Genomic DNA, 22,599 nt, shown 5'->3' on the forward strand with positions numbered 1-22,599 from the left:
ACTTTTTCCTTCATATTCTCTCCCTATTTGGACTTATTCCTTCTTATTCTCTCCCTAATTGGACTTTTTTCCTTCATATCTTCTCCCTATTTGGATCTTTTTCCTCATATTCTCTCCTAATTGGGATTTTCCTTCATATTATCTCCATTTGGACTTTTTCCTTCATATTCTCTCTCCCTATTTGGACTTTTCCTTCATATTCTCTCCCTATTTGGACTTTTCCTTCTTATTCTCTCCCTATTTGGACTTTTTCCTTCATATTCTCTCCCTAAATGGACTTTTCCTTCATATTCTCTCCCTATTTGGACTTTTCCTTCATATTCTCTCCCTATTTGGACTTTTCCTTCATATTATCTCCCTATTTGGACTTTTTCCTTCATATTCTCTCCCTATTTGGACTTTTCCTTCATATTCTCTCCCTATTTGGACTTTTTCCTTCATATTCTCTCCCTATTTGGACTTTTCCTTCATATCCTCTCCCTATTTGGACTTTTCCTTCATATTCTCTCCCTATTTGGACTTTTCCTTCATATTCTCTCCCTCATTTAAGCAATTTTCCTCACACAAATGAAACGAGGATAAGTTGTTGTTTTTTTAGGTTCAAACATTATGAAACTATGTACTTTCTATTCATCGTTGTTATGCTTACTTCCTAACCAAAATATACAACTTTTTAAGATTATAAGTATTTTTAATCTCATGAGACTCCAAAGTAAGTTATGTGAGGAAAATTTTTGTTTATCTGTGTAGCAAAACGGAAGGTGAAGCGACGGATATTTTGTTACTCTCTATACAAGGGCCCGCCGCTTGATCCCATCCATCACAAGGCAAAACATACTGTCAGAGCCAAAGTTTATTCACTACGTGGCAAAATTGCGATCTACATTTAATCCGCGGATTTTTACTGCATTCTGTGAACGTCGCTCCATTTACCAAAGAGCATTACTTATTCATGTATGCGGGAGGTAACGTGTTTACTCCTAGCAAAGCTTCTCCATTATTCAGACCCGACTTACGATACTAGTTTAGTGCCCTACCTACAATCCGTTACGTGGTCAAAGGGAAAGTATACGATACCTAGTTACCCGATGAGGAAGATCTGTGTGATTTAGTTACAATACCTTCATAATGGCTTGATGATATTTTACCTGGCGAGGGAGGACAATCGATAGTCACCTGGTGAGAGAAGATATATGATACCTGGGGAAGGAGTCTTTATTACCGAGTTGTCAGGGTAGGAAGGGTTAGTAATCCAACGATAAGTGACCTGGCCAAGGGTGATAAGCGGTACATGGTTACCTGGCCAAAAAGAGTACCTGATACCTGGTTACCTGGCCAAGGGGGTTCTACTAATTCCTAGAAACGTTCAGTCGCCAAGGACCGTCTGCTACGTCTGGACCCCCCCCCCCCCCCGCCCTGTGATATTTAAACCACAATAACACTGTACAACATTCAACATTCATTTAACATTTGTAACCCATAAAAGTTTACCTATCATCTGTAATGGAGTTCAGTCTCTGTAAGTAAACATCCAGATTTTAATTACCGCTGGGTAGACAGGATCTCTCTCTCTCTCTCTCTCTCTCTCTCGTAGGAACGTATCTCCTAATTTATAATGGTAGTCAATGTGAAAATCTACTTCAATTTACGAATTTTCGATTTACGGACATTTTTCAGCAACTTTTACCTAAGAAATCCATTATACGAGTTGTAGTAGAAAAGTATATTTATGTCGTAAAGTTTTAAGGTAAATAAACAACTAACAATACGAGTCTAAGGTGAAATTGTCTGCTGGGAACACAAGCGCCGCCGTCTCATCTCTCCCCGCCTTTGATGTACCACAAGACAGAGACAAACGAAAAACATTATGATTCAGTTTCTCAGAAGGATCGAGCGTATTGATCATGAATTACACAACAGAATAACAAGGTTTCTTTCAGCCTTACTTAGAACAAATATAATTACTAGACGGAATACACCATAAAATAAACTTAACCACTCGTATTTAACATTAACTTATAGAATTATTTAACAACGAATCACCAAAGTCTTTATTACTAACTGAATAATAAAACTATAAACCAAAGACAAATATAAACCTATGAAACGCTCAGCATACTTATATATAAATCAGAAAAAACAAACATACCCTGATAGTTTTAATATTCACCTCATCAGGAATCTTTGGTTACATAGTGTGGAATCCTTTTAGTTTCAGGGCATATTGTTGGTGAGAATAACCAAGATCGTTGCCACAGTGCGATAGGTTGAGAAAGAACGACAGATGTAAACAAACACAGGACAAACGCCTTAATCCACCAAGGAAGTAAGAGGGGGATGTTGTATTGATACCCGTAAGATTTTCCTTCTTCTTTTATGTTTAGTGAGTCTGGACACAGTGTGGAATTTCAGGAATGGTAAAAATATCTTCTGAGTTTCATTTCAATCGGACGTCGAGAAAGCAATTGTCAAGGAGGAAGTGAAGGAGAGTTTCTTGAGCTACACCATAGACTTCCTGTTAGAGTGTGTGTGTGTGTGTGTGTGTGTGTGTGTGTGTGTGAGTGTGTGTGTGTGTGTGTTTGTGTGTGAGCGCGATATAAAACTCCTTTGATGCCTTAATATTCATAACAAGTAAGGCTGAGGGCTGAAGAATTTATTTTTGTTTTTCATATCAAATTGTTGTCTGTCGCAAATACTTTTTCCCCCTGAAGACGGTCCTAAAATATCCTGCAGGCTTTCATTCCACATATTTTACTATCAATAATATTTTCCTCGGAACACCACTGAGGATTTTACTGAATGATCGTCATTCTTTGCTTTTCTTTTTCACACTTTTAAAGAAATATTTCTGGCGGTTGTTTCACGCTCGCTGAGGGAGGATCAGTAATACATTTCCTGGTATTATTTTTGCTATTGTTTCAGTTAATTATGTGGGTATATACTTTCAAATGACTTGCTTTAGATCATAATTGTAAATATTCATCCCTCACCCACAATAAACTTCCATCAGTTTGGTCAGGGAGAGCTTGTATTGAGCTGCCTATATGATGACAAATAAACAAATGCTTCACATCAGCCCATTACTCCTTGACACACACACACACACACACACACACACACACACACACACACACACACACACCACAGTATGAAGTTATGGATCTCCTGTGCACAATATACTAATACAAAACAGATAAAAAGATCAACAACTCGTCCAGATAAAGACCATGAGAGTAAGGTGTCGTTGATGCCCTGTTGACACACGTCCTCTGAGAGCATCTGTATAATCTACTCCACTATCACCGAGGTCAAGAAACACCCAGAGCATTACTATATGTGTAGGCAGACAACCTTACGAGACCTGTGTGTGTGTGTGTGTGTCTCATGTATGCCACGGTGAACATGCATATCTACACACACCCACAGCGTCAAGTTAAGTCAAGTCAAACCATGAGTCAGTCTCTCCACTCAGGAAATAATAAGCCGCCAGAAATAGCCGACACTAACTGCGGCTGGACGTTGGTGTCGTGTTCCCGTGTAGGAAAAATTCAGTGTACACGCTGGGGAAGCCGTGTCGTCTGTTTTAATTCAGGAGGGACGATAACCGCATTTATCACCGATTTTCTCACGACGATCGCCGCATTTATCACCGATTTTCTCACGACGATAGCTGCAACCATCACTGATTTTCTCAGGACGATAGCCGCTTTTACCATCGTATTTAGCAGCCGTTTTCTTGGGATAACGGCAGTTAACCAGGTTTATTTAGGTACAATACGAGGGGGATCTGTGACTCGGAAGGAAAAGAAATGGTAAAAGATTATCGCCCAGTCAAGCACTTGAGAACATAGCAGCATTGCACGGTGTGGCGGTAAATTAACTAATTCCAATATTATAAATTAATTTTATTGGAATTAGTTAATTTACCGCCACACCACCCAGTTAAGTACTGTACTGCGGTGTCCCTCAGTACTAATTTTATTTAAAACTCGGGTTGAAACACGACGACCCTCTTCAAGGGAAGATGTTGTTTAATAATACGGACGTATTAGTTAGGAATAAAAGTTTACGAAAATGACTCAAGAAAATATGTGATTTAATTATTAGTAAAATTTTAGCGTCCGATAATAAAATGAAAAAGTCCTTATCCGCCTTTAATTAATTACTTGAATTTTTATTATATATAAAAAGAGAATGAAGCATAAATCAATGAAAGAGTTATTAATTACCATAGTACTAACAACGAGACATTTCCGAGAATATAATTATACTGATAGAGACACCTGAGACACCTGGGTAATTAAGTCTATCTCACCTACTAAGTACCTGATGTAATTCCCCCTCCCCCCCCCCCTTCCCTTCCCTCCTAATGACCAGTACTGTATAATCCTCCTGCATCTCTCCTATTATTAACTAAACGAGGAACATCATACCATTACTCAACTCTGCGTCATTAACAGTGTGTATAGGTCCAGGTTCTGTTATAAACTCTGCGTCATTAACAGTGTGTATAGGTCTAGGTTCTGTTATAAACTCTGCGTCATTAACAGTGTGTATAGTTCCAGGTTCTGTTATAAACTCTGCGTCATTAACAGTGTGTATAGTTCCAGATTCTGTTATAAACTCTGCGTCATTAACAGTGTGTATAGTTCCAGGTTCTGTTATAAACTCTGCGTCATTAACAGTGTGTATAGTTCCAGGTTCTGTTATAAACTCTGCGTCATTAACAGTGTGTATAGTTCCAGGTTCTGTTATAAACTCTGCGCCATTAACAGTGTGTATAGGCCTAGGTTCTGTTATAAACTCTGCGTCATTAACAGTGTGTATAGGTCCAAAATTTATAAACTCTGCGTCATTAACAGTGTGTATAGGTCCAGGTTCTGTTATAAACTCTGCGTCATTAACAGTGTGTATAGGTCTAGGTTCTGTTATAAACTCTGCGTCATTAACAGTGTGTATAGTTCCAGGTTCTGTTATAAACTCTGCGTCATTAACAGTGTGTATAGTTCCAGATTCTGTTATAAACTCTGCGTCATTAACAGTGTGTATAGTTCCAGGTTCTGTTATAAACTCTGCGTCATTAACAGTGTGTATAGTTCCAGGTTCTGTTATAAACTCTGCGTCATTAACAGTGTGTATAGTTCCAGGTTCTGTTATAAACTCTGCGCCATTAACAGTGTGTATAGGCCTAGGTTCTGTTATATTGAAATACCTGTACATCTTCACAATATATACAACGAAAAAGGTAAATATAAACGGTAAATAGGAGAAGAGAATGGAAAAAAAAAAACGAAATAAGGAAAAAATAGTATAGTTTAACTGTTATTCTTGTAAAGCTTTTCTGTTAATGTTTCCCTCTTGTCCAATTTTATTTGAGAGGCGCCATTAAGGTAAAATATTGGCGCTAACTCCCAGCTTACATTATACTCTCCCACACAACAGTTTCCATTCACGGAGGTATATTTAGCAACCAAGTTAATACACTGCAGTTAACCGCACCGTTTTTCTGTGTGCGTGTGTGTGTGTGTGTGTGTGTGTTTTTGGGGGGGTGGGAGGGGGTGGGAGTGGGAGGTGGGGTAGGGGGTGGGAGGGGGGGGAGGGAGGGGGTAGGGAGGGAGGGGGGGTGGGAGGTGGGGGAGGGTGGGGGTGGGGGGTGGGGGTGGGAGGGGTAGGGGGGGAGGTGGGAGGGGTAGGGGTGGGGGTAGGGGTGGGAGGGGATGAGAGGGGTAGGGAGGGAATGAGGGGTAGGGAGGGATGAGGGGTAGGGGGAGGGGATGAGGGGTGGGGAGGGGATGAGGAGGGTAGGGGAGGGGATGAGAGGGGTAGGGGGTAGGGGGTAGGGAGGTGGAAGGGAGGGGTAGGGAGGGGATGAGAGGGGGTAGGGGAGGGGATGAGAGGGGGTAGGGAGGGGATGAGAGGTAGGGAGGGGGAGTAGGGAGGAATGAGAGGGTGGGGGGTGGGGCAGGGAGGGATGAGGGGTAGGAGGGATGAGAGGGGTAGGGGATGAGAGGGGTAGGGAGGGAATGAGAGGGGTAGGGGGTAGGGAGGGAATGAGAGGGGTATTGGGTAGGGAGGGGATGAGAGGGGTATGGGGGGAGCGTACCGTCCGTAGGTCCAGATTTGTTTATAATATGTAAGTGTAAGACTTTTGCCAGAGAAATAAAGTGAAAATTTGAAAGTGACGTAGACTCGTGTCTAACCTAACCTAACTTAACCTAATCCTGGCCCAATAAGAGTGGGACCCTCCTAATGTTAGAAAAGATTGCATTAGGGTCTATTAAGATTGCTAAACTATAGGTCATCTCACCTGACAACAAAATTAATTACCTTACCTAAACTAAAGTTAACTTCAAAAGAAACATGAGAATTTCAGTGAACACAAACTGCAGCTGCATGTCCTCCTTTACAGTCACTCACTTAAAAACAGAATTACGCATGATTTTTTGGCGAGTCTTCCTTCAGGCAAATTATTTTTGGATAGCATCTAGGACGAGTATGTCGCGTTGCCTGATAGCCTGTATTCCGGGGTGTGAGTAGGACGTGCAAGCCGCCGTCAGCAGCACGCTCACCGCCCCCGAGTGCTATAGTTAATGCATGTGTATTTTATCACATTTACGAGGCGATTTACAGGCAGAAGGAAATTAACCTATTTCCTGCATGCCCGGCCATTCTTGCTGCGCTGCCTTTATCCGAGGCAAAAATCATTTTTAAGTTGCTTAAACAGATTACAATATTAGTGAATTCTCTTCTATATATATATACTGTACTCGAGGGCATCTTGGGTTCATCTACCGCTGTTGTATGACGGTGTAAGTGTCTAGCTCAAGGTGGTGACGAAGGTAGTGAGGTGTTATAACATTCTTAACGCTCAAAACTCCATGCTTTTATGTACAGTCGGGGTCAAAAGTCTTGACCACTTGACAGTATTTGGCATGTAAGTACCCCGAAGATCTTAGGTATTAAGAAGAGTTTTATCCCATTTTGTGGTTCAGGCATAATATGTGATGACAAGTAGTGTTATTAGTATATCCCAATCATATAACTCACACCCTGCCCTGATAAAATATTTATTACAGGGAAGACAAATCTTAAGAAAAATTATTTAGCATTGCCCAATGACTTAAAAATATTAATTAAAAAAAATCCTTTACCTTAAAAGAATATGTAAAAACGAGCTGCTGAAGGCTGAACCCAAAACAAATTATTAAACAAATGGTTTTATGTTTCCTGTGTGGTAGAAATATTAATTAATAATAGGATGAAAATCTGCCGAAATACAACTGTGCAGTCCAGCCCTAATTTCCCCTCAACTATATGATGCCTTTTAAGTTACAACCAACCTCATAACCACAACACATCACACACTTTCACTACCACACACACCACCATCACACATCTTCAGTACCACATAAAACACCATCATTACCTAATCTTCACTACCACACATCACCATCACAGATCACCACTATCACACATCACCATCCCACATCACCACCACCACACATCACCACCATCACATCACCATCACACATCACCACACATCACACATCATCCATCACATCACCACCACACACATCACCACCATCACACATCACCACCACCACATCACCACCATCACACATCACACATCACACACATACCACCACACACCACCATCACATCACCACCACCACACATCACCACCATCACACATCACCACCATCACACATCACCACCATCACACATCACCACCATCACACATCACCACCATCACACATCACCACCATCACTCATCACCACCATCACACATCACCACCATCACCATCACCACCATCATCACTCACTTCATCATTCACACACCATCACACACACACACCCATCATCATTCTCACACCTATTATAGAACCCTTCATTCAGAAAGTTAAATAAATGGGTGTTTAACTAATATGATGGGGACGCAAGCACCCTGCGACTCTACCCCATGTGACATGTTGGTTGATTCGGGATTGTCTGGCATCTACCTCCCCTACGAGACGGCTCAGCGTTTGGGACTTATTCAAGAACCGGTAACTTGGACAGTTGAACAATATCAAGAATTGTATTATCATGTCAAGAACTTACGCATGGGAACAGTCAAAGACGTTCATATTATGTTTTCAAGAGGAATATATGTAGCGTCCGTAGTCAAAATATTCCCTCCAGAATTCAAGCACCAGTACTGGAACACAACATTTGGGGAACCGCAATACTAAGACAAAATAGAATCGTTCATGAATTTACTACATAATAAGAGAATTAATTCTTCAAGACGTTAAAAGAACAGGAGCGGGCAGAAGCTGAGTTAACGATTAAGGAAACTTACAACCTAAAGGCGTATTTCCACCGCAAATTCATCGAGCCTCAACTGATAATTATTGTAAATTCTTCTTCCCTTTACTTCGTAATTTCAAGGGAGCTTCTGGCATAGGACCGTGACTGGGGAAAACAACCCTCGAAAGTAGATTTTTTTTAAAGGAAAAGTAGATTTTATGACCGTGGATGAACTCTATGTCGGCAATTTAGGTGCCTATGATTTTCAAATGGGGAGCAGCTTCCTAGGAAAATATTGTTGTCTTCTTGATTACAAGGCTAAGACCATACACCTTAAGTTTAAGAAATAACCTTTCAAAACTAAATTAATTTTTACAAAACCTTTCACATCAAGTTCTGTATGAAAGGTGTTGTAGTACGTGTGTTATATGAAGTAAATATGAAAGCTGTACATCCCTTGCAATAAGAAGTTTATTTTTTGGCATTGGATATGAATTATATTGGGTCTATATAACTGCAAAATATTTTGTAATCACATAATATTATTCACTTACATAAAGAAATATTTAGTTGTGAATATTGTAATTGTAAAGATGTAAGGTATTTTGTTAATATGTAATTGTAAAGATGTAAGGTATTTTGTTAATATGTAATTGTAAAGATGTAAGGTATTTTGTTAATATTTGGTCTTCTCTTTCATACCTAACAGAGATGCGAGATGAGGAAAGTGACTAATTTTATTTCATCCATTGTTCATCTTAGGTTTGGTATTAGTTTACCCACCGGTATTATGAGTGAATGTTAGGAGATGCTTTTGTGAACGGAGGAAGGGCAGTATTATAGGATCAAGGTGGATAAGTGTCTAAACTATGCGGGTCAGAGCACTATGCAATGTCATTTTGTCTATATTCTTCTTTTACTGAAAATTCAATAAGTGTTAATTGTTTTAAGTTGGTATTTCTCTGATTCCTGATTAGTTTGCAAAATTTAATGAATGGTTTCCTTCGGTGTAACTGAACAATGGAATTATGTAAAATGCCGATTATTGTAGATTTTTCCCAAGCATACCGTAGGGCTTCCTCTGCTCGAAAAAAAAAAATACTAATTTGTTTTGGGTTAATTTAAAACGCATCTGGCCTAGACTAAAGGGGACATCGACCCTCCCAGATCCCGTCGCAGTGTAGGTCGGTGGTGGGTACGAGCTGACGGGGCTATTGAGAGCATCTCGGCAGAAGAAGTGAGAAAACAAGGAATTATCTCAGCAGGATGTGAAAAAATGGATGATTGATGGTAAATTATCTATTAATGATTGTTTTGAAGCTGTTTTTCTACCCCGAGTCAAGGAGATGAAGAACAATAACACAACAGTACTACCCAGAGATGACACCAGTCTGAGTTTCATTGAATAGGTTTTGGCCAGAGATCTGACAGAATCTGTAATGCTCAGGTTTACAGGAGGAAAAAATGCCTGGAACCTGATGACTGTGTGTAACGCTGCAGTACCACGTATGTTACTAAGTGTAAAGTAATGATGATAATAAATAAACAAAATAGAAAGGTATTGTAGTTTACGAGAGCAACAAGACTCATTAGGGAAGAGAGACGTTGGAGACAAGGTAATATACGCCAGCTGAGGCGCTCCTGCACATTAATGGATAATTACAGCTTATTACTGCAGCAGATTAATGAAGCGTAAGTTAATGCCACGATTTACTCTTGTTGAGAATATGTACACGCAAGCTTATACATGTAAAAACTTATAATGTATCACTTTTGTTTTTGATATCGTCACTCCTGCCGACATTATTTACCTCTGATAGCAGATGTACATACAATGCTCTCTAAATTGATGTTTTAAAAAGTATTTGTTTATATACTTTCTAGAGTTTTAAATCTATCATCAGGTCTCAGATGAAACACCTCACTTATAAACACACACACTCTCTCTCTCTCTCTCTCTCTCTCTCTCTCTCTCTCTCTCTCTCTCTCTCTCTCTCTCTGTTATGTAATATCTTGTACTTTTTTCTTTTTCTTTTTTACTGCACTTCCCGCATCTTGGAGTTTACATCCCCCGCCATACACGAGTTTATTGTCATATTGTCTTGAGTTTATTTCACTACGTCTTGATAATTCAGTTCTTGGACTTTATTTCTCACCATAGAGACTTTATTTCCAAAATAAACCCTTGATTTTATTTACCACAATATAGACTTTACTCCCATATACGATTGACTTTTTTTTTTGTTCCATTACACCTACATCTAAAATATCCAGTTATATCTGACTTTATTCCCACACTTTATACTTTTTTCCCTCATCACTCTAAGCAATTCCAGACTTTATTTCCCGGTATATCAGCCTTAGATTTCCTCCACCACCACCACGTCTAAGACTTTACTGCCTCAGGAGATGCATATACACTGATTGGTCAAATTACAGTTTTCATCTTCTAGTCGAGGCAAGTTAATTCAATCAGCTGCCACACATCACTCACTTTCTTCTCATACTAATGCTACACCTGTTGGCTTTTTCCCTTTTGAATTACCAAAAACGTAGAAGGCTGGGATAACATTGCTATTTGGGGTTTATCCATCTGTCTGTCTGTCCTCACACGCACTGTACTGACTCGTCCCAAATATCTTTTCACTTACATTACCCTTCATTAGGACAACATAACAATAACTAATAATAGAAGTCTTTTGCTAGATGAATAAGTAAACAAACAGCAAATGATAATAATCGTATTGAAGTGAAGAATAGATGAAACGGTAGTGAATTATTCTTACTAATAAGATGTATAGTGTATAAGGATATTAAGACCCCTAAATACAATGTAGTAATAGATATTGATATATTATACATAATGGAGGTCTTCAACACAACGCATGGACAACAAGAAAGACCCCGCAACATAACACAATAAAAGACTACCACTAATAAAATACCAACGAAGACTCCCAGAATACACCAAAAAAAGACCAAAAAAAAGACCAACCTATCAGAAACAAAAACAAAGACCTTTATAAAAAAAAAAGACCCTCCCAACAATACAAAGTCCAACCTAACAAAAACAAACAAATACTTCTCAATAAACATCACAAGAACAACAACAAACACATTTAGATACGAAAGACCACAGCTTGATCAAATACTCCCGACTTTTTTGGTGAGTAACTTGTCCAATCACATTACTGAGGACACAATACTTTGTCGTTATCTGTGTTAGGGAGACTGACCAACCCAATTCTGTTTACCTGTTTAGTGTAGAGACGACGGAGAGAGAGAGAGAGAGAGAGAGAGTGAGAGAGAGAGAGAGAGAGAGAGTCTCTTTTTTTTTTCGTTTTATTTTTAGTTAGGGTTTCTGTCTTTACCGGTTTGTGTCGCTTATCTCGCTTTCTGTCTCTTGTCTGTCTGTCTGTCTCGACCTTTTAAACTAGATTTTGACGTTTTCTTAGCTGTCTACGACCTCAAGCTCGCGTGTACAGAGATATGATATTATTTTTATTATTTTATTTCTACTCTAAGATCGGCTATGTAAATAACCCCTCATGAGTCAGGTTATGAGGGGGAGGAGTTACTTAATCGCAACTTATTGTAACGACTGATTAAACGTTGACATAGTGAAGTAAGAGTAATACTGAGGCTTGGTAGGGAAGTGAAATATGAATATCAAAGTTAACTCAGCAATCCAGGGAGGTCAGTTTAGTGTACCTTTAAAATTAATTCATTTTGATCCGTTCTCATACAGGTACAGGTATAAGCGCGCGCGCGCGCACACACACACACACACACACACATATAAGAATAGAACCATCCCATCTATTGTTAAAATAATAAACAACTCCTAATTTATGAACTGTACAGCCCTGTAAATGTATTCAACGCATATTATATCATTGTCTAAATCAAATGTAAGTCTGTATATTTTCAGCCACCGGCTGCAACTCTATTAATAAACCTTTTATTATTATTTTATTTTATTATTATTACACACTCACACACACACACACACACACACACACGAGTCAGGTCCTTAAAGTCTATTGGTACATACACACAAAGACGATCATCCCGTTTCTCACATACTAATATAAATTACCAGACAGTGACTGACTACGTTGTGTGTCCAGTGTTCACGTTTGTTTTTTGTTTCTGATTTTGCTCACCTTCCAAAAAAACAACAAAAATACTGTTGTTGCGCTGACTGGTATGCAAAAACGACAATGATCAAGCTTTACAAAACAGCCGACACAGCATTTTATCGATGTAAATGGAACGCCGAATTCCAAAATAGACTATTGAAATCCATGTTAACCAATCACAGCGTTTGTTAGCTAATTAACGAGGCAAAGTTCACCTGAAATGCAAAATGACGTCAAACCAGAGTTGTTCCGGTTGATTGGGGGAAGGATTTTTTCCACGATGTAAACAAAAACAGAAGCCAAGTCGACACTAGCATAACGTGAAGCTGAAGCCGGGATACAAATTGAAGAGTTACGAGGCTTCATATTTTTCACCAAATATTAACTACTGTGAGTAAATCATCCTGGGGCTGCGTCTCCTGGTTAGGTTAGGTTAGGTCAGGTCAGCGGCGTGTCCAGGGGATGGCCACGCCCCCCCCCCCGAAATCTGATTGGCCATCCCAGTGGGCCCCCCACTCAGAAGTGGTAAAATGTGTACGGTGATAGGTCGTTAAACAAACTAATTAACCCTTTCACCGCGTGTCACGCACTTGCCATTTTATTCTGGCTTCCGCCAGACGATTTTATTCAGCTTAGGTTAACCTCCCGCTGTGACAGGGTTAACTCAACTTCGAGCGCAGCACAATAATTATTATGAGGTCCACACTGTTCAGTTAAGTCTACCATTGATAGAAATGGAAGAAAATGGTTGCCGGTCAGCTGAGCGGGAAGCCGGGGGTTCTGTTTACACAGGCGCCCACAGCTTGCAATGATTTTTGAGGTAAGAAATTACGGTAGTATTCTCAAGGAGTTGTTGTAACTTTTGAGTGCCTGAATAGTGAACATATTATGTGCACCAGACATGGATGGATGTTCAGAGGGAAATGCATGGAGGTGAGCCCAGGGAACTTAGCGACACCAGGTGGGTGGGAGCGGGAGGTGAAAGAGACTAGAATTTAAAGTACGTTTCTATTTACTTTTCTCTTAGATCTAACTCTACCAGTACCAGACTCAAGGTCAGAGTCAGCCAACACAGAACTCGAGGCGTGTTGGTTCAGAATCTCACAGCGCCTTAGAGAAAAGGATCTACACTAACACTTGCAATATATAAAAATTAAATTATAAATACATACCCCTCTCCCTACCCCACTCCCACTTTCCCTCCCTCTCTCTGCCCTCTCCCTCCTTCACTCCCCTTCTCTCCCCTCTCCCACCCTCTCACAAAATGCCAGCGTGCAGTAAAACTTTCAGTAATAACTCGGGCCAGTAGACAGTGCTTTTAGCCAGCCTGGTGACGATCTGTTCCCCGTGTGATAAAACCTTGGCTACTTGTGGCTCCATTAATCTTCACTATAAGCGAGCCTAAAGATGCCTTGTGTGTGTGTGTGTGGGTGGGTGTCTAAGCATATACATAAACATTCTAAACTTACCATAAATTTTATACATGTATACATAAGGAAAGAATACCTGGAAATTCGACCTTAAAGCACAAGTAAGATATGACACGTTTAAACCCAGGTAAAACATGGTGGGCTCTTCTACAGTGATTCAGTTGATAGCATTTTACCTTAGAGTATTGGGCGAGGCTGAGGGCGGTAACTAGCGAGTACAATATACACACAAGGAGGGAAGTTTAAGATCGGTTTGTGAATTTCATTACTAAAAATTAAAATATTTATAATTTTAGGGGGAAAATTATAAATGAAAGAGTTGTATAATAATAATCTTGTGTATAATTTTACTGATATTATTAATGATGATTATAGATTATAGAATTATATGGAGCCTTAGTAATAACTTTTTTTCAAATATTCCTAGTATAATTATATTAAATATCCTTATATTACGCGAATGAATATTACTAATAGTTAATAATAGCGCGTTAATGCCCATCCGAACCGTTTAAAAATTAATAAAAACCACGGAGGCGATAAAAGCTCATTAGAAATATAAACACTCATAAAAAATATCGTAAATTTAGTATTATTCGGCTCGTGAAGCGTTAATGGCCGTGTAGTCCAAGTTATTAAAGCGAGCATAGCGGCATTATTTCTCTTACACACATGACCAATGAACACGTACGGTACATGAGGAGTTTGTGTAAGAACGTGTACGTATACGTGAATTAAACACACTCACACGCACACACGCACGCACATCAGATTTAGTATCGTAGTTAAACCATACTGCGAATGGGTCTGCCAGCCTTACTCATAGGTCAAGTGTATGGGGTGAGCAGATGTACCAAACCTAACAAGAGACTACATACACAACCCTCTGTGGAAAGAACAACTGTAATTGACGTTACAGTATAATACATAAACTAGTATATACAATAGAAACTGTACAATTCACTAGATATTATAGACCTTATGAATACTATACACTATACATAATACTTTAGATAGTGTTAAAAAAAATTATACTAAATATCATCATTGCCTCATATCTTAAGGTTTTGTTGAGTAAATCACACTTAAAATTTCTCGGTATTTCCCGTCAATATCACACGGGAAATGACGTGGCAATAGTTTGTCTTTCGTGCTGGTGATCCTCACTAAGCCACCAATTTCCGGAAAAGTCTCGAGCTTACGTAGAAATTGAGAGCTTTGTTCCATTGCAGTTCTCTTCTTTTTTCCCCCGTCTTTGTATACCTGGAGTAAGTCACCTTGGTCAGGGCTTGAGTATGGTAGTGGAGTGTTTACACGCGGATGTGACAGGAGACGGATGAGTTATATAATGTTTTCAGTTTATTGGCTTTGTTATGTTTTTACATTATACACAAATATTGTATAATTTTATGTAGAATATTATCATCATTGTACACTCTTGAAGTATGGACTGTATAAGTTATGGGATATGTTAGTATTTATTATTTATCAGTTTTCCCATCGTCGACTCTGGGTATAACTTGTAGTGTTTTTGTTTGTGTCTTCAACTGTACATGTGTGCTGGTACAGAGAGCCTTCTTTGATCAACACCTCTGAATCTTGCCTGTGTCTTGGTTAATGTCTGTACGTGTACTTGTATTGTGTTCCTGTACGTGGATTTGTACTGTGTGTCTGTACCGTACATGAATTTGTAAATACTGTAGTATATCCCCCGTACTTATATTAGCGGTAATACAAAAATTACTTTACTTTACGATGATTAAAGGGAAGCAAAATTTTACACACCAAAAATCTTTATAAATATTACTAACTGAAGAACTAATTACAATTTCAATAAAGAAATTAGCCAACTAAACCAATGAAATATTACTTAAAATACCATAGAGGAGTAAAGGAGAACAGGTAGCAATGCCAAGTAGATAAAACATCAAGTATCAATATATATGTTCAGAAAAAAAAAAGACAAATTTTACGCGGTAAGAATGTCACAAAAAATATTCAAGAATATCTCCCTTAAGCTGCTTCGCCATACAGTACACAGAGCAGCTTTTTGTGTCCCCATCCAGTCGTCATTGTTCATAGCAAAAATGTTTTTCCTTCAGACTTTCTTTAGGCTTCAAAGGAAACTTATGAGCCGTGTAGGGGTGGTGTAGCCCCAGGCGGAGACGCAAAGAAATATATAATCTTTCTTCAAAGGATAAAACATTGTATCTTTTATATAGTTTTATATTGATGATTCAAACAGTCGTATATTATATATATATATATATATATATATATATATATATATATATATATATATATATATATATATATATATATATATATATATATATATATTATATATATATATATATACAGGGTTATATGTATGAGTGTGTGTGGAGAGGGGGGGGGAGGGGTCATAATCCTCAGTAAGTGCTGTAACAGTTGTGCTCCAGCCCGGTGTTCATCTCTACAATATGGCACCAAAATATTGTGGTTTACCCGCGTCGCTTCACACAGCCCACCACCACCTCCCTCACCCAATCTCTCTACCTACTTACCAGTCTTTCCCTCACACCATCTATCATCCATTTCTGGATTATATACTTATTTTACCACTATTTATATCCCTGTTTCCTCAGTGTATTTATACCAGCTTCCCAAAACCTGACTGTCACCTTCCTTTTTAATTCCCCATTCGCTCTCACATTTCCTCCTTATTCTTGTGTTTATCATTCCTTTATCTATTTACTCAAACACATCATTTCAGTCGCTTCATAGACACTCTTTTATGTTAACCTGTCATATACTAGTTACCAGATCCGTTAACACTACCATCTTACAAATACCTTTCAATAGAATTCCTTAACACACACGCACACACACACACACACAGTGTTACCCTCGAACCATTAGAACAAAACACAGCTTTCCTTTGAGTTAAAACTTCAGGTCTATACACGGTCGGTGACGCTGTCGTCGACAAGAGGGATGGCGAAGGAGAGTTAAAAAATGACCGTAAAATCTGAACCAGACAGATAAACGACAACCAATGTAAGTAGCTCGCCTGAACGACCCCACCTCCTCAAATATAAAACTCAACTCTTGAAAGAAAACCACAAACCTGTATTATTATTATTATTATTAATATTAATATTAATATTAATATTAATATTAATATTAATACTATTACTATTACTATTAATATTAATATTATTATTATTATTAATTAATATTATTATTATCATTATCATTATCATTATCATTATCATTATCATTATTATTATTATTATTGATATTGATATTGATAATATTAATATTAATATATTAATAATATTAATATTAATATTAATATTAATATTAATATTAATATTAATAATACTAATATTAATAATATTAATATTAATATTAATATTATTAATATTAATATTAATGTTAATATTAATATTAATATTAATATTAATATTAATATTAATATTAATATTAATATTATTAATATTAATATTAATATTAATATTATTAATATTAATATTAATATTATAAATATTAATATTAATAATATTAATATTAATATTATTATTATTATTAATATTATTATTATTATTAATATTATTATTATTAATATTATTATTATCATTATCATTATCATTATTATTATTAATATTAATATTAATATTATTATTATCATTATCATTATTATTATTATTATTATTATTATTGTTATTATTGTTAATATACAGTATTATTATTATTATAAAGTATTATTATTATTATTATTATTATTATTATTATTATTATTATTATTATTCAGTATTACCCCTAAAAAACTCCAATAAACATTACTTCACAACACTCGCAGAAATTGCGAAGTGTGAACAAGGTCCCATCCCTTCAACACTTCCCTGAATGTTCTTCATTTGGTTGGATGGTTGAAAATCCTATTCAAGAAAATGAACTGGTGACATTTTCAACTCGTATCTCGTCTTCGTAATGAACATGGAAAAAGGACACACACAAAAACTCTAATTTAAATTAAACTTCTTGAGTGAACATTTCCTCCGCCAGAGAAGGTAGAAGTGAGGTAGGTAAGGTAGAATGAAGTGAGGTGTGGTAGAATGAAGTGAGGTGAGGTAGAATGAAGTGAGGTGAAGTAGAATGGAGTGAGTTAAGGTAGAATGAAATGAATTAAGGTGGAATGAAGTGAGGGAAGGTAGAATGAAGGAAGTTAAAGTAGAATGAAATTAAGGTAGACCGAAATGAGGTGAGGTAAAATGAAGTGAGGTGAGGCAGAATGAAGTGAGGTGAGGTAGAATGAAGTGAGTTAAGGTAGAATGTCCACTATGATGAATCTGATGTCCACAGGTTTTCATAGGACATGTGTTTGGAAATAAGTCCCAACAATCACCTACCTAAACCAGGTAAATTATACGCGACAGTTTTAATAGATAGGTTAGGCTAGGCTAGGTTAGGTTAGGTTAGGTGAGGTTAGGAAGGAAAACTAACAAGACAAAGCTTACTGCACTAGACCAACAACAGGAAAGACGATTAAATATGTCACAAGCAGAATAAATTAATGTATGATTTATAATTCCCAGTATAACGAGACTTTTATTACTGTACTTCAACAACACCATCCTGGGAATCATAACACACACAGATAAAGGTCTTTAACACGCTTTATCGTCTTTTCAATACAGGTTAACGCAGGACCAGAACACACTGACACCCCGACTTCTTTTTTCCCAGTTGGTAACATTTGAATGACATTAATTTCCTGAATCTATCCCTGCACCTAACTCTCTCTCTCTCTCTCACAACCACTGTCAACACACACAGTTTCTCTTTGTCCATCGTCCTCTCCCCCCTCATTCAACCTTCACTGTAGGTGTGTATAGATGAACCATTAATTATATCAGTTATTTTTTTCTTTATATGTATCTCGGATCAAGGACGTGGATAGAGAGATATGGTATGAGGGAGAGTGAGAATAGGAGGAGAATAAGAAAGAGAGAGGAATGAATATAAAGAGAATGGGGAGATGATTCGCTGGTACAGGTGAGGTGCGGCTTAACAACCTCACCTGTTTTAACACCAGAGGAATGTTTCTCGTGGAGGTGGACAACTGGACGGGTTTGCTATGGACAGAGGCAAGTTAGGAGATGCCTTATTAAAATATACGTAATAAAAGTTCTTACAATAACTATAATTAAAGACTAGATGATTGAAACTTTACATTTTACTGTGATATCACCATGAATTTTTTCTGAGTTTTAACGAATAAATCATGACATTCAGAAGACAAATTGCTCTTTGATCCGTTGCTTAAATATCCGAATGTGTTCACAAAGTGGGAAACAATGATCGTCCAAATTGTTGATAATTTTGCTGCAAATGCAAGAAATTTGCATGTCAAACGAGAGAGAATGAAAGTTTAATTGGAGACGCTGCGCTGGTGACAATCACTGTCATTGAAATGTTAATTTACCTTTGCTTTACGGCGGGCAGAAGTCGTAATTAACATTGTGAACACTAAATCAACATGAAGGTTGGAGGACAGAAAGAGGCAGAGGGAAAGAGAGAAAAAGATGGAGAGACAAAGGAAATTTATACATATTTATTTCTTCTTTTCTGTGAATAAAAAAAAAAGCATTTGGACATTCCTTAGTATTTAGTAACGGAATATTATTACCTCCTCATTGTTTCTTTGTGTCAGGCTTAATGTTTCTTTTGACTCAGATACGAGCGATGAAAACAGCTTATCGGTCAGGGACGTGCACTGACACCTCTCTGCCTCTATACTGAATATCTTCCCCGGTGAAGCTGGACGTTTGGCGGTGTTCTGCAGGACAGCTATTTAATGACGTCGGGGGAGGTGCTACACGTGGGGGAGGTGCTACACGTGGGGGAGGTGTTACACGTGCGGGATACACGTGGATGATACACATGGGGGGTACTCGAGGTGAGGGAGGTTATCTGCTGACACTGTAACTTACATTGACTACTATCAGGTTCGGGTTCACGAACTCTTAGGCAGGTACACTGAAGTTAAGGATCTACAGTATTCCTACACTGCCGCCATACATTAAATCTCAGAGCTAAGAGAAACAACACACTTAGGGAACTGGACAGAAAGTGCAAGAGGCAATAAGAACGGAAGGTGAGTAGTGAAGTAAAGTACAGGGGAATATAGTGTATGTGAAGGTTATTGGTGAACTGTAACGGAGTGGTAAGTGGCTTAAAGAAGAACACACACACACACTGTAGTAACACCTTGAAGACTAACCCGTCGTCAGCTACAGTGTTTCTTAGCAGCAGGTCTTCACATCAAGAGTATTACCTTTATATTATCGCAATTGATATCCACTCTTAACCCCAACCCGGAGGAATAAAACAAAAGAACTAAGTTAATAATAATAATAATAATAATAATAATAATAATAATAATAATAATAATAATAATAATAATAATAGTTTGGTATATTAAAAAAAAATAGATGAAAAAACTCGGTAAAGTTTTAGCCCTGAACTCTCCATATCTGTATATCATATCACACACTCCCGCGGTCGCTGCCTCAGACAGCTCCTCTTAGGCGAAAATTGGTTTGGTCTGGTGCAGCTCAGCCAACACGGTCACCATAGAAATCTATGTCCGTATCTTCACATCTTTTCCATCCATACATGTTTCTATAATACTTCCTTTTATTACTATTTTTGCGCTTTATAAACAGTATTTTTTTGTCAGACTTGACTTTATTTCGCGTTTGTGGACAGATAAAATCGTTGGTGTAAGTATATTTGTATGTCAGGTTATACAGGATGCTCATCTCGAGAATATATTTCTTGCTGAGGCTACCAAGTGTCTCCTCTATGTTTATTTTAAGCTGTAACTGGTGGCACTATTTCTACCTGATATAAACAAAGAAAAAGTGTTGAAGCTTTTTGTTGGTGTGTGTGTGTGTGTGTGTGTGTGTGTGTGTGTGTGTGTGTGTGTGTGTGTGCCACCGTCCTTCCAATACTACACAGCGGTAACTCATGAATGTAAACGAGTGACCACCAACACCATACAGAGGAGAGAGGATACTAACCGTAATACTATGATCAACATTATACAAAACACGATCAGACCAGTTACATATTCACCCCAAGACCGCTACCACCAGACGATATCTTCACCCCCAAGACCGCTACCACCAGACGATATCTTCACCCCCAAGACCGCTACCACCAGACGATATCTTCACCCCCAAGACCGCTACCACCAGACGATATCTTCACCCCCAAGACCGCTACCACCAGACGATATCTTCATCCCAAGACCGCTACCGCAGACGTATCTTCACCCCAAAGACCGCTACCACCAGACGATATCTTCATCCCCAAGACCGCTACCACCAGACGATATCTTCACCCCAAGACCGCTACCACCAGACGATATCTTCATCCCCAAGACCGCTACCAGACGATATCTTCTCACAAGACCGCTACCACCAGACGATATCTTCACCCCCAAGACCGCTACCACCAGACTGATATCTTGCACCCCAAGACCACTACCGCAGACGATATCTTCACCCCCCAACACCGCTACCACCAGACGATATCTTCACCCCCAGACCGCTACCACCAGACGATATCTTCACCCCAGACCGCTACCGCAGACGATATCTTCCTGCCCCAAGACCGCTACCGCAGACGATATCTTCACCCCGGGGCCGCTACCACCAGACGATATCTTCACCCCAAGACCGCTACCACCAGACGATATCTTCACCCCAAGACCGCTACCGCAGACGATATCTTCATCCCCAAGACCGCTACCACCAGACGATATCTTCACCCCAGACCGCTACCACCAGACGATATCTTTCATCTAAGACCGCTACCACCAGACGATATCTTCATCCCCAAGACCGCTACCACCAGACGATATCTTCACCCCAGACCGCTACTCAGACGATATTCACCCCAAGACCGCTACCACCAGACGATATCTTCACCCCAAGACCGCTACCACCAGACGATATCTTCACCGCCTACCACCAGACGATATCTTCGATATCTTCCCCCAAGACCGCTACCACCAGACGATATCTTCACCCCCAAGACCGCTACCACCAGACGATATCTTCACCCCCAAGACCGCTACCACCAGACGATATCTTCACCCCCAAGACCGCTACCACCAGACGACATTAACCATAGATACAAAATTCTAATAAAATGCAGATCATTATGTTCTGCAGATGAATATATACTACATAATGAAGGACAAATCAGTGTATAATGTGTATTGAAAGTGTTGTGATACGGACCTGACCAAACTAATCTCGGGTAGGTCGGCCCGGACTCAGCGGGCGGACAATATCCCGGGTGTGAAGGATGACCAGCCGTGCGTTTGAACACCTCTCAATACCGCGCTCGGCCCTCCCTCATGACCCGCTCGTTCACGTTATTTGCGGCCGTGTCACACATTACGGCGCCTTTGTCTGGTGTGATCTATGACCTCACGTAGCAGGAGATAAGTTTTGCCGGCGGCTTTACAGTTGAAACTAAATTATTATTAAATGTATTAAAAGGCTCGAGAAGGATGTTATAGTCTTATAGTTGGGTAAGTTGTGATAACTATTACGTATTTTTGTGTGAATTTCAGGGTTTCTTTATTCTATGTCTACTCGAAAGAAAACACACACACACACACACACACACACACACACACACACACACACACACACACACACACACACACACACACA

General features: G+C 38.8%; 2 protein-coding genes across 2 annotated transcripts; one reads left to right on the forward strand and one right to left on the reverse strand.

Moving 5' to 3' along the window:
- Window positions 1-4,413: 4,413 nt before the first annotated feature.
- Window positions 4,414-5,220, reverse strand: LOC121861254. The gene has a single exon (XM_042358901.1). It carries the CDS (start codon window positions 5,218-5,220, stop codon window positions 4,414-4,416), a length of 807 nt encoding a protein of 268 aa, XP_042214835.1.
- Window positions 5,221-7,928: 2,708 nt separating this feature from the next.
- LOC121861256 lies at window positions 7,929-22,130 on the forward strand. The gene is made up of 2 exons (XM_042358902.1): window positions 7,929-8,045; window positions 20,970-22,130. Exons 1-2 carry the CDS (start codon window positions 7,929-7,931, stop codon window positions 22,128-22,130), a joined length of 1,278 nt encoding a protein of 425 aa, XP_042214836.1.
- The last annotated feature ends 469 nt before the right edge of the window (window positions 22,131-22,599 follow it).

Source organism: Homarus americanus, unplaced genomic scaffold (assembly GCF_018991925.1).
Source record: "Homarus americanus isolate GMGI-L3 unplaced genomic scaffold, GMGI_Hamer_2.0 scaffold21314, whole genome shotgun sequence".
NCBI classification, from domain to species: domain Eukaryota; kingdom Metazoa; phylum Arthropoda; class Malacostraca; order Decapoda; family Nephropidae; genus Homarus; species Homarus americanus.

Bases quoted from the DNA above. Each gene is read 5' to 3' on its own strand.
- LOC121861254 (XM_042358901.1), bottom strand. From the start codon at position 5,220: ATGTACAGGTATTTCAATATAACAGAACCTAGGCCTATACACACTGTT.
- LOC121861256 (XM_042358902.1), top strand. From the start codon at position 7,929: ATGGGGACGCAAGCACCCTGCGACTCTACCCCATGTGACATGTTGGTT. The intron at 8,046-20,969 runs GTAACTTGGACA...AAACACGATCAG, and splicing joins TGGGACTTATTCAAGAACCG to ACCAGTTACATATTCACCCC.